General features: G+C 39.1%; 1 protein-coding gene across 7 annotated transcripts in view; it reads left to right on the forward strand.

Annotated features, from left to right (window-relative positions):
• LOC119460951 (uncharacterized) overlaps positions 1-13041 on the forward strand; it is a 68380-nt gene that overhangs the window by 3595 nt on the left and 51744 nt on the right. For all 7 annotated transcript variants that reach the window (XM_049673284.1, XM_049673283.1, XM_049673282.1 and 4 more), the window contains exons 5-14: positions 2258-2361; positions 2423-2528; positions 4332-4466; positions 7813-7929; positions 8016-8169; positions 8555-8620; positions 8744-8869; positions 11662-11894; positions 12200-12303; positions 12800-12905. In XM_049673284.1, the coding sequence (XP_049529241.1) occupies positions 2258-2361; positions 2423-2528; positions 4332-4466; positions 7813-7929; positions 8016-8169; positions 8555-8620; positions 8744-8869; positions 11662-11894; positions 12200-12303; positions 12800-12905 (1251 nt within the window). The remainder of the gene's footprint in view (positions 1-2257; positions 2362-2422; positions 2529-4331; positions 4467-7812; positions 7930-8015; positions 8170-8554; positions 8621-8743; positions 8870-11661; positions 11895-12199; positions 12304-12799; positions 12906-13041) is intronic.

Here is a 13041-nt window from a genome sequence, read left to right on the forward strand (position 1 = left end):
TCCATTCTCTACTCCCCTAAAGCATTGTTGAGGTTACCACCTCTGGTAAGACCCCTGCATAGGGACTCTAGTGAGACATATACCACGCCTCTTTTCGTCTCACCAGTGTACGCTGCCTGCAATATGCGTATGATGCTCTGTAGACTAAGCCTTGCTCTTTCTCTTTATTCGGTCGGTCCTACGGTTGCGGCATCAGATGCCCAAAGTAAACACTCACTTGTGACCAATGGGCATTTAATCCTTTGCATCCCTTTCTTTCCCTCTTACCCCAATAAAAACATTGTTGCAGCGCAGCATGTGGATGTGTTGTCATGCATTCAAATTTCAATTTTGTTATCTTTTCTTCATGTGTGGCATCCCCCCCCTCCCCCTTTTCTTACACAAGGCATTGAGATGTGTTTGTGAATGTCTTGAGTGCTGGTTGGAAGGGTCAGTAAACATAAAGGATTCGCCGATGCTACACTACTATTTTGCATTTGTTTAATTGCTGTATGTTTGAAGTAAATCAGGGTGCAGAACCAAAAAAAAAAATACACTGCTTCTGTTCAAGTTCAACGTTCAACGTGATCTGATTTCGGCTTGGTTCGGAGAAATAAACATAACGGTTTGCGAACTGGTTGCACAACATGGAACCGGTTTGCAAGCCGATTCGACACAGTCAATTTTATCTTGCCTCATGGCAATATAACTGCATAGCAATATCGATGGGTCCGCATGCACAGGTTTCATCAAGAGCTGACAAAAAATAGCGCGATAAAAAAAGGGACGAGAAAAAAAAACACAACATGTCACAATGATTCTTCGTCGGTATGGAGCACCAACTCGCCCAGAATTCGGTATTTCTAAGTTTCATTGAGAGGAGGCATAAATTTATCAATGAATTACACAGATATGGGGTAACGTTCACGTGCATAATAAAGACAGGTAATTGGAGAGAATTCCTACGTCAGCATAAGGTGTGCATAGCTTCCACACTCATTACTTTGACAGGAGCAGAGTCAGTAAATTTTCGTTTTGCTTAGGTTTTTACTACAGGACTGGTGGTGAGCGAACTGTCACATGAGATCTAAGGTGTCGAAGACAGCGCAAGTTCACTTTGTATTACATAAATTACAACCTAAAACTTCTAGTGTGTAGCAAAGAAAGAAACCAGCATTTGATATTTTGCTTGGTTTGCTGATTTTTTAGAAGCAGGTGAGGACATTAACGCTTCTGAATGATCAGCAAAGGTTATTTGTGCTGAGCAATATGTCGACCTTTCTTTTAGCATCTGCACGTGTCTTGTAGCCTTGCACTGGCTTAGAGAGGGCAAAGATGTCAAAAGCATGCACCCTGTGCCCCGTGAATAATTTATACAATTCGAAAAACATTGTACTCTGCTTGGCTAAGCACCAAACGTGCGTTAAGCCATGGTACGTAACAAAAACAGATTTCGCGTGCTGTTTACAGCCGTGGTTACCGCTCGCTGAGATGGTGACGGCATTCATTAGTGACCACAGTGCTAAGGTTACATTAAGTCATGCAGCTGAACTCGTTGATATCCCTCCTTGAGGACATAGTTTTTCCGCTCTTCATGTTGATCTAGTTAGCTTTAGCAACAAGTTGACCCAGCGGCCAAATTGGGAGCGTCACTAGAAGTGTTGATCCCATGGAGCTCCTGAAACAACTTTTCGGCTGCAGAACACAACTGGCATAGCCGACTTCAGAAGTGCAAGCATCTGTGCTGAGGTCGCCGTAGCTACCAGCACGCACCCATAGTCTATCCCCGTTGTCACACAGTGCTACTCATTAGTCGTAACAATCTGCTAGTAAGGTCCGCCGATTGTGGTTGTAGTTATTTGAACAAAGATGCAAACTATTGAGCACCCGTTGTCACCTTATATGCTTCAACCGTTTCGTGCCAGACTAGTAACCATTATTATTTCTTTAGGTTCAGGTTCTGTACTAGTTCATGTTTCAAAAATATTAGTTTGCATTCAGGTTCAGGTTCAATTCCGCCCAAAATTGTGGTTCGGGTTCAGTTCTACACCCTGATATAAATGCATAAGAAATGACAGCACACATACTATCTTACATCCTTTTCATTCTTTTTGAAGCTATAAAAAGTTTACTTTAAACAGATTTAAATAAGGCTTACTGGTATAATTAAATTATTTACTTTAAACTTGTTTAAACATTAAGAAACCAGTAAAAGCCAACCATACCCACTTGGGAATTTGCCAAAGCGTTCTAACCTTTGTCATCTTAAATTGTGCAGGATGTCTACACACACTTTCAGAACACCGATAAAAGCCTAAAATTGATAGTTGGTGTCGACCATATTACCCCATTTGAAACACGCATTCCTCGTGAATTTGCTGGGTGAGTACAAAAGTTGCGTTTAGTCGGAAGAAAAGGCATGATACAACGTCGTGATTTCCAGGTACTGTGACTTCTTGATTTTGATGGCACATCCACGGGAGCCACCTGGAGTCTGTGCCGTGGACTTCCCATCTCGTGCTTATGAGGAAGCAGACTACAAGTTTGCTGTGAGTAATGCTTCACCTTTTGTCGTGCTTGCCATTTGTATTGTGATCTGGCAACTAACAATGCTCTTCTGTGATCAGGACAGTTCTATAAGCAGCAGAATACAAAATAATCTGTGCAGATTTTCAGAATTTTGAAATAGGGCTGCTTGTAGAGGCACCTTAATGTCATTAAGTTGCTCTAATCCTTGTTGCAACGTTGATGGCAGACACCTGAAAGGTAGTGCATATCTCACCAATGTTGCTAGACACCTCTTGCTTCTTTCAATACTCTAGCATTTAACCAGCCAATTGCCTCAAATTGATGTCTTGACATTGCGGCTTGTCTTTTTGTGCAACTTGCCCCAACTGCTTCGTGGCAATCTCTAAAAATATCCTGTGGAAGAAAAAAAAATACCCCATCAAAAAAGATGACAGTGTTTCATAAGCACTTTCGTGAACTGTATAAACTATCTTAATCATTGCTACAGAAAATGAATCTCCCATCTCAGGAAGTTGTTGTTGGGAATTATTTCATAAGTGTTGCATGGCTAAGAATTCAGAGGAAAAAGGAATGAACCTGACATGTAAATTATTTCTTCAAAATCTCGCCGCAGCATGATTTCGTTTAAAATCCTTAGTGAAACTAAATTTCTTTTTTAATTAAGCAACTTTGTTCATGACTGACCATGGCAAAACAATTGCAACCTAGGCACACTTCTGAGGGTTAAAGGGCAGCCAGCTCATAGGAGAACTAAAGCGGTGGTTACCTAATTTTGTTATGTCTTCCTTTAAGGGGTGTTGAGACCGTAATTGTATTAAAAAGGATTGATTATTGGACAGAGTTATATGCAAAATTGGGTGTGGCTATATAGTGAAAGAGAAGAAAAACTGAACAGGAGGCAGAGCCACAAGAACAGAGAGTTGAGAGGTGCATAAGAAACATGATCTACCTGCAGTCCACAGTTGAGGGTGTGGAGAGTGCGGTTTCAGGAAATTAGTAGCAGCAACTGCAGGTAGATCACACATTTTTCTGTTATACTTTCTAATACATAGTGCATAATGTGAAAAGTTGGCTATTTGTACTTGTTGCACTTATTCGAGATAATGCATCACACATTTCAAGCAAAACTGTGAAAACGTTGCACAATGGGACCTTATTGCTTACCTTTTTTTTTTTTTCATTGAGAAATCTATTCTTAAATTTGTTTTTGAAATCCCTCTGAGTTTTCATTTTTCTTCACATAAAATGTTTCATGTTCTTATCAAAGATATTAAGAGCTACGTAATATCTATTTGCACCATTGTTTAGGACAGGGTCCATTAATGGTGGCCATTGTGAACAGATATGTTAATCAAATTTATAAATATCCTTAATTGAGGAAAACATTTTCAGTGCAGATTATTGAGTAGGATTCTTAAAACAAGTTTAAGGGACAATTTTCTGTCTTCAGTTGGCAATTCTTGGAACCCTATTGAACCTTTTATTCAAGCTTCTTTTGAGATAGCTGTTGGCTTGTTTGTTCAGCTTTGTCTGACCACCCTAACATGGAGGAACATACAGCAGCACATTAATTAGGATGTGTTATTGCTTGCATAGCTTCATCGTTGTATGCTACATATGGAGAAGAGTACGTAAACTTCTATACATTCTGCAGCTATCCAGCATTCTGGGTACAACTTTTTCAGAGCTTTCCAGCTACATTGTATTCTTCAATACCTTATAGGAAACAGACAATTATCAGTATAGAGTTCTTACTGCTAGGAATCAGGATTTACATTACATGTGGTTACAGATATTTTACTGTGCACAACAATCATTTGCAGTTCCAACTGTGGTGGGAATCGAGGAGTCACACCACTGCCTGCTTTTCCATCAACTTGGCTGTGCGCTCATTTCTCATAGCTAAGAGAAGAGAGACAGAAGTCTGCACCAAAGAAACTCTGCAGAAGTATGCTACGGTAATGTACCCACTTAGCACTTTCATAGTTTCTAAAATTGTGTTGCCATGACATTTTGATGCAAACATTCTGATGCAAACATTCTGACGCAAACATTTTGACGCAAATGTTGCACTGCATTGTGGCATTTGCTGACAGTTCATGTCCCATTAGAAAAAGATAAAAATGTCCACAAGCATAAATGCACCTAAGCTACTCTACAACAGGGTTTCTAAAACTTGGTCACAGAAAACTCCACCAATATTAAAAAATTGCTGGGGAGCCCTTGTGTGCTTTCCCCCTTATTTGTGAACTTTGAACTCATGAATTCAGTCCTTGTCTCATGTCACTTTGTTCTATGTCTTGCATTTGTGTTATATGTCCAAGTACCACGGAAAGTCAACCAGCCTTATCCATCACTCCTCAGTAAAACCCTACATGCAGTCCTGGAATGATTTCACACGGCACAGCGAGTGATAGAAGTGGGAAAAAATAGGTGCAACATTTCAAGACAGGAAGGTCACAGCATAGCTTATTTTGACCAATGTGTGCAACTGATATTCTAGTTGAAATTAAGTTCAGGGGAAGTTGAGCAGTTTGTATTTTAGGTGAAATTAAGTTGAAGTTGAGGAGTTTGTGCAATGTGGGCAGCACATAACCATTCGTATATTAGACGGGTGCCAAAGAAAAATAAATATGCTTTCCTCTGTACATTGTGCGGATGTGAAAAGTAAGTTGAAAGTTCAATAGAGGATGGCAGAGGGTTCATTGGTGTAATGAGATTAGAAAACTTATATGCATAGGATTGAGTTGGTTGATGCAGGACAGGGTAATTGGAGATCACTGGTTGATAGCTGTGTCCTGCAGTGAACATATTAATATGTGCTGCTGCTGCTGACTTCAGAGGTATAAATATGTATTAAAACAAAGTGCATGTTAGTGCAAAAAATACACCTAATTTATTTAAGAAGAGAACACATGACTTAGTGACTCTAAAGCCCACTTTCAAGTTAGCTGGTTAAGTGTTCCAAGTCTAGGCTATCTTAGGCTATGAGTCATAACGGTGCCATAGTTAAGGGGTTACCCCTAGCGAATCTCTTTAATGATTTCCTTATCAATTCTTAAATTCAGATTTAGAATATGATACTTCGTGCAATGCAAGTGTGCAGTCCAGCCCTAACTCAATGTTTCTTTCCCCAGTTGATGAACGGGAGGTATATTCTACCATCGTAAACCAACACAACACAAGTAGTTGTGATGCCGATAACATGCTGGTTAGGCCAATTAAGTTTGTTGCAGACTTAATTGCCCCTCTTTTGGTGTACATGTTTAGCCTAGCTTTTTCAAACGGCGTATTTCTGAAAAAGATGCAAATCGCGAATATTATTTAAAATTTAAGGGTGGTGACAAAGATCTATAAAAAAGCTACAGACCTATCTGAATCTTGCCAATTTGCCTAAAGCTTTCGGAAAGCTATTGCACTCTAGACTGCATAATTCTATTGAAACATTCGATACTCGGAACTTTCCAACACGGTTTTCACACACTTATCTTCTGAAACAGCTTTATTAATGCAAAAGAAATTAATCTTGCACAATATTTATAGTAACAACCTAACACTAGGAATTTATATTAGACTTCTCTGAAGCCTTTGATTTCCTTAGTCACAAAGTTCTCCTTGGTAAATTATATTCTTACGGTGTGCACAGAATTGCTTTTAACCTCATAGGCTGCTATTTAACATACAGAAAGCAATATGTTTCCTTAGGTGAATTGCAAGGTCTGAATTACAAAGCCTATCAATTACAATTTCCTTAGGTCTGAATTACAAAGCATTAAAACAGGTGTACCTCAGGGAAGCATTCTCGGACCACCTCTGTTTTGTGTTTGTGCCGTGTTATTTCAAGATTTAAAGTGTCCATTGTTTATTACGCTGATGACACAACACTGCTGATATCAGGCAGAGAACCGACGTAGATTGAGGAGGTTTGTGAACGTGTTCTGCCGCACTTTTCTTCTTGGGTAAAACTAAATTTTTTAGCTATCAACTCGCCAAAGACAAAACCAGTCCTCTTTTGACCTAAAAGAAATACTTGCTTTGACTCATGTTAAACTTAGATCAGATATAATCAAAGTAGTGGATTGGGTTAAGGTTTTAGCTGTGTACTTTTCTAGTACCCCTAATTTGGGACAAGCACATGGTTGAAATGCACAAAAGCTGTGCAAAATTATTGGGTTAATAAGTAGTAATAAGTAGCTTTCTCTTGCCTGAATGCATAAAACATTTGCTATATTAGTCCTTAATCTTAGCCCAATTTAATTATTCTCTCTTCATTTGAGGAATGATGATAAAGAAAAACTCGAACCGTTTATTAATTTTACAAAAGAAATCAATGAGGGTAAAAACAAATGCTTTTTTAAATTCTCGTACACAAGAGATGTTTGCTTGCCATCGAATAATGTAAATAATCGCCTCTATAACTACCGCCTAGTGCAATCGTACTCCGTAGCTAATAGAGACAATAACTCATGCTTTGTCAACTTGTCAATCTTAAAGAAAAGGCAGTAGATCTACAACATGTGTTGGCCAGAAACATGGATTATGATTATTCGTACACCAGTGAAAAATTATTACTTGCAATCAATAACTTACACACTCCCCACATGTTAAACAAATTTTCAGAGAATAGGGCTGACCTCACCCAGCTACCACAAAAAACATTATGACATCTTTCTCTCTTCGAATAAAATTACTGATTCTTCTAATTTTTCTCTACGAATTAAGTGTTAAAATTATCTTGTCAGCATTTCATTGTTCTTAGAAAGTGCCCTTTATGTTTGTATGTTCCTCATAAAGGAACGGTCATCTTGTACATACTTTGGTTCCTTGATATGCAGTATGTTGTTGCTAATATAGGGACCGTCGCCTCGTCAAGCTCCTTGTAAAAGTAGCTTTTAGCGGCTGACCCATTCTTTTTGTAATGAAAGGAAAAATCTATTATTTGATTTGAAAAAAAAAAGTGTTCATTTCAAGTGTTTTGCTGGTCCTGGTGATTATTCTTTGTAGACCACAAATGAGAATATTTCCTTTTAGGCATAAGTTGTGGTGGATGAAAATAGCATGTTTGTTGTATCTAATGTATGAAATCGGGAAGCATGGTTGGGGATTGCAGAACCTGAAAAATGCTGCCCTTTAGCAACTGGGCTTCTCATTTTGCATTTTGGAAATGGCTGCAACAGTGCTGTTACTGCTGACCTCTCTGGCATGAGCAGCTGGTTGTGATCACAAATTCTTGGAAGTAGTTAAACCACTTTCCAATGGTACTAAATTGGTTCTACTTCTTATAATCTTACATTCTTCGCCAAGGCTTGCAATGCTACATTAGACCACCCTCTGAAGAATAGGACTCTGGCTGAAGTGAAGTACATGCCTGGAAAGCATCAAGTTGTGTCATATGAAGGAATATCATCATTGGAACACATGGTAAGCTTTTTGTATACTGATCCATTGCATTTGTTACCAGTGAGCAAGAAGGTAAGCTTTGTCATCTCCCACCTTCCTTTTGACAGATGTCAATCTTGGACAGAAAAGTGGATGACCTCTGTGTCGCAGCTTTCCGCGTGGACTTAGAAGACACAAAAAAAGAATGTGCAACAACTGAAGAGCCTATGCCACGGCTATCTCTGATCAGAAATCTTTTGCACCCAAAAAATGCCACGAATGGTATGCATTTTAAAGCTTTTCTTTAAGCTTGCCATGAAAACATGCCATTTTCATTGGATGTCTTTATTTATTTTTTACCAGGAGAATTTCCTCATTGCAACTGTCTCGGCATGTAATGAAAAAAAAAATCATTGAAAGTGACATGTTAGCTGGCTTATTTTTATCTGCAATAGGCAGCTGAAACAGGCTGTTCACATGAATTGTAAGTCACAAAATATTGTGAATAAACCATAGTAATAAATCTTGGTTGCACAAACGTCTTATCTAAAGAATTTCTGCATGCAGCAGCCTTTTGAGTCCGGAAGAGTTGTAACAAATTGCCAGTCTTACTATTTCACTTAAACGAGTTAGTTCAGTCATTTTATGTATGCATGCTTCTTTGCAGAGAGTGCAGAGGCTTCTACAGAAGCTTCAGTGCCTCCAAGCCGAAAGCGTCGCGATGCAAAGAAACGTAAGTAGTGTAGGCATCACAAAACTTAAGTTATACTAAGTAATAATACACATGCTGCATTCTATGTTTATGCTCAACTGTACATAGCAGCAAGGTACAGATGTTCCTTTTTCATTTTTTCAGATGCTCTCATTTGTGTGACCACATCTGCAGATACACTTCCCTTCCTCAGTGATCCTCTCTGCACTCATCTTGTCTATTCATCAATATCCTATGACAAGGAAGGCCATGCATACATTCCTGCAAATGGTAAGCATTAACTATGATGGTGTTGTGTCTTGGATCTCTGATTCAAGGGCTGATCTCTCAGTCAGTGTTTGGGTTTTTAAGAGGATGGTGCAGTGTGCTTCTACCAGTAGTACCATGTAGTGTGACGTCATGGAGCTCTATTATATATACACCTACTTGTTTATTAAAATGAGTTCCTGCCCAACTCTCGGCCTGGTCTGATTACATCTGTGTGCGCTCCGCCCGACCCTGTCAAAAAAAGCAATTGACTTCAATTGGATAGATATCCAATTGGTACCAATGGGAAAATTTCCAATCGTAAATTAGTACATAATTGGACCAATTAGACCAGCTAGAACGTGACCGATTGGTTTTTGTTGGAGTGACCAATTGTACCCAATAGGTACCAAGTGGTTGGAATGACCTATTGCACCAGCGGACAATAACAATACACATATATATACCGAGCCCTACAAAGAAAACCTAAATAGGATTCCAGCTGTCAGAAACAGGTTTGCTATAGCCTTAGTGCTGCATGCATATATAGCTATAACTCATTCCAATTACTTTGAATGGGTTCATACACTGGAAATATGATTTTCCAGTTAGTTACGTTGTAGTTTATTCCTATTGGTAGTCCAATTAGACAATGTAAGGTAGTAGGCCTAGCTGGTTCAAACTGGCAAGTCCAGTCGGACTCAAGTGGTTGCATCCCTGACTCAATCGTAACCAATTGGAGGTAGTGATTTCAGGTAATGATTTCCCACTTGGTTGGAACCAAGTCCAATTGGACTCAATTGGTTTCACTTTGACTCAATCGTAACCAGTCGGAACTAGGGATTTTCCAAACAGTTACAATTGGGTCCACTCCAATTGGTTCCTCCTCTGACCCAATCGTAACCAGTTGGAAGTAAGAATTTTCCAGTTGGTTGCTGTTGGTTCCTATTGGTCCCAGTTGATTCCTATTGGAAAAACCAATGGGAGTCAATTGTTTTTTTTTTTGTTGTTGTTGTTGTTTTTTTTTTTGTTTTTGTTTTTTTACTGGGGAGCGTGCCCCTTTGTTTGCCAGACGGCATCTACGACGTCGTCGTCAGCGATACGACAGATAGTATACCAAGCATTAAGGTTTTTGAACTAAATGTTTACTTGGACGCTGCACACAGTCGAAGCTTCACTTTAAGTAGAGTGTTTGAGACCTTATGATTTGTATAGCCATTGGGGCTTTTAGCATCCATTCTTCAAATTCTACCTATGGCAGCTATTACATATGAGGGAAATTCCTGATACTGTAATACTTTCATAGGAAAGCAGTAGGCATGTAATATTGAAACCACAGTGTCACAAGGGCATTCAATGGAATCAATTAGCTCAAGCTCATTAATATACTTGCACAGTTGAGCCTCAGGACACAGGGACTGACTGAACCAAAGCAGCCAATGCATTTTAACTTCTTATGCACTTTACATGGCGCTATGGGGAGTGCATACTTGGAATTCATGTAATTGAGCAACCACCCACTGATCTACTACCACCTAAAATGAATGACTGGGATTGTAAGAGTTTTGAAGTGGCTAAGAAATTAATCACAGTGACTAATGAATCACCGATGGCTAAGAGGCTGTACTGGAAAACCGTGTAATAGCAGTACTTCATGTAACATCCTGCACATTTACCAACCTCTCATAACATATAGTAACATGCTAAGACCTATTCACACGTGTTATCTGTTCTATGCTAAATGGTAAAGCAAGCCTTGGTCACAAAAGCAAGAAGCAGCAATTGTTTGGCTTGACAAATATTCTTTTCTAATTGAATATATTTATTTGCCCTTTTAAATATTTAATTACACTCTACAAGAACCAAATTAAAATTAGAAATTTGCTGTGATGGCTGAGTTGCTAAGGTGTCAGGCTGCTGAACACTGGTTCACCTGTTTCATTTCTAGCAACAGTAGCTGCATTCAGATGGAGGCAGGATGTCAACTGCTTGTGTGCTCTAACAACATAATGTGACCAAAATTAAATCCAGGGCTCGCCACTAAGCAGTCCTAACAGCTCAGGTGTTTCTTTGTGATTCAAAACTGTCGGTAGGAGAATGCATTAAGTTAGAGATGTGTATTTGGCAAACATTGAAGGTAAATAGGAGGAACAGGAGAACATTTTGCTTCCATTCATTACTGCATAAACAAGCACAGCTGTGATGTTCTCATACCATGGAGATTTGATTTCATACTATGCAGGCAATGCTGCAGAAGCTGCGGATGTAGTCTCACTCTGCGCCTTCCGCAGTGACAGTTGTTTTTAATCTGCAATGCTATCTTCAAAGTAACTTCTTCATATATTACACCTACAACTTGTGGACATGAGATTGTGGAAAATCACGTATTTTTGCTCCTTTATGCTTCCAGTATGTAACGTACTATGTTTTGGTCGTAAGCACAAGCATCGCGCTGTTGCCTCTAATTACATAAATGTATCACTCTGCTTATTTGGTCGTAAATAAGTTTATAACTGCAATGCCTTCGATGTAATAAATATGTCGTATTTTGTGACATAGGAGTGTGAAACTTAATGCTACATTGAATTACACGATGCATACCTATATCTGGCTTTTATATGGGACGTTCAACTTTTTTTGCAAACGCGAGCACGGAGAGGTCTCCCCATAGCATTGCCTGCTATGTATGAAATGGAGTATGGTATGTTGCTCTGACAGTTGGCTATATACAAAGTCACTGTGCTGGATGTCCTGCCAAACTTGTGCGTGTGTGTTTTTTTTTTTCTTTTTGTTACCACAAATATTTTTCTTTCCAGAAAAAGCTTTCCGGAACTTTCTTGCAAGCAGGAAGGAAGGAAGTCCTCTACTTTTGGCTGAAGTCGATAGCTGCAGCATCAATTCATCAAGCAAGAGCACTGCACATCAGAATTCTCCCCAGGAACTTGCTGACTGGGTTCACACCACTGATCTGAATGGTGTTGCAATCTTTATGAAGGCTGATGTGAATGGCACTGATGAGTGGATTGATGAGTGGGCTGACTTAGTAGATGTAAGAAAGCACTCTGTCTGCTCAAAATATTTGCTGTGGAAAGCCTTATGCAGTTCTTTGTGAGTGTTGCACTTCTAAAATTTCTGGTATGTAATTGGAAACATTCAACTGCTTACAGTCACATTTAGTGTGTACATTGAGTTGTGAGCAGTATCCAGTCGTAATATATTGGAATTTTTGAACTATTATGTGTAATCAATTCTTAAAAAGTTTAAAAAGTTGAGTTTTTGCTTATGTTATCGGTTCAGCCATAGGAACATTAAATAATATTTATACATGGCTTCCTTTCACATTTGTTTTTTCAGAGACTGTCAAAACAGTTTCACACTGACCAAGCACGGCTCGTGCTTGTAATTGGTGTAGATTTGAGAAGTCCATACAGCGCTGCCTTGAGTGAGGCATTCACTGGGTAAGTGTTTCTTTGGCAGCATTCTTATGCAGTTTTAGTTTAGAATACTATATAACCACACCTTAAGCATTTCAAGTTTTCTAGTTTGTCATTTTCTGTGTATGAATCAACTGTCATAAGCTTATATGTATTTCTCTGTGTTTCCTTGGGCACCAGTAATCTATGAAACTTTCTTTGCACACCTTGTTTTTTCATTATGAAACATGTCATTGGTGGCTCATTGCACTATGGGCCTAGATACTACAAAAATCTGAAAGACTATACTCACATGAGCCGTTAAATTGACTTAATAAACTTAGGCATAAAATAGTGCTTCTGTATCTTGCTAGCTTGGCCATTCTGGCTTTATTTAAAATCCGCCTTTCATACCAAACAATTTCTTGGTTTAAAAATTGGCTACCACCTCCAACCATATCATCAGCTGCACTCCCTAAGTGTGCTACGATATGCTTACATTTGTAATGCCTTGCTAACATAATGGTGTATTCTGTTTCAGAAAAGCAGACTATTTAGTTCTTATGACGAATATCAGGCAGCCTGAAGTACCCTGCAAAGTGGGCTTTCCTTCCAGACCTCACAGTGAAAGCGACACTGCACGAATGGTTGGTACTGCAAGCTTGTCTCTTGTTCTCTGGCCGGGGTTCTTGTTACTTCTCCCTCAGTATTTATCGAAGAACAAACAAATTTTGGTTAAAACCAAGAGTGCATGAGTGTTTGTGTTAGGCCCATGTGACATGG

The sequence above is a fragment of the Dermacentor silvarum genome, chromosome 8, assembly GCF_013339745.2.
Source record: "Dermacentor silvarum isolate Dsil-2018 chromosome 8, BIME_Dsil_1.4, whole genome shotgun sequence".
NCBI lineage: Eukaryota > Metazoa > Arthropoda > Arachnida > Ixodida > Ixodidae > Dermacentor > Dermacentor silvarum.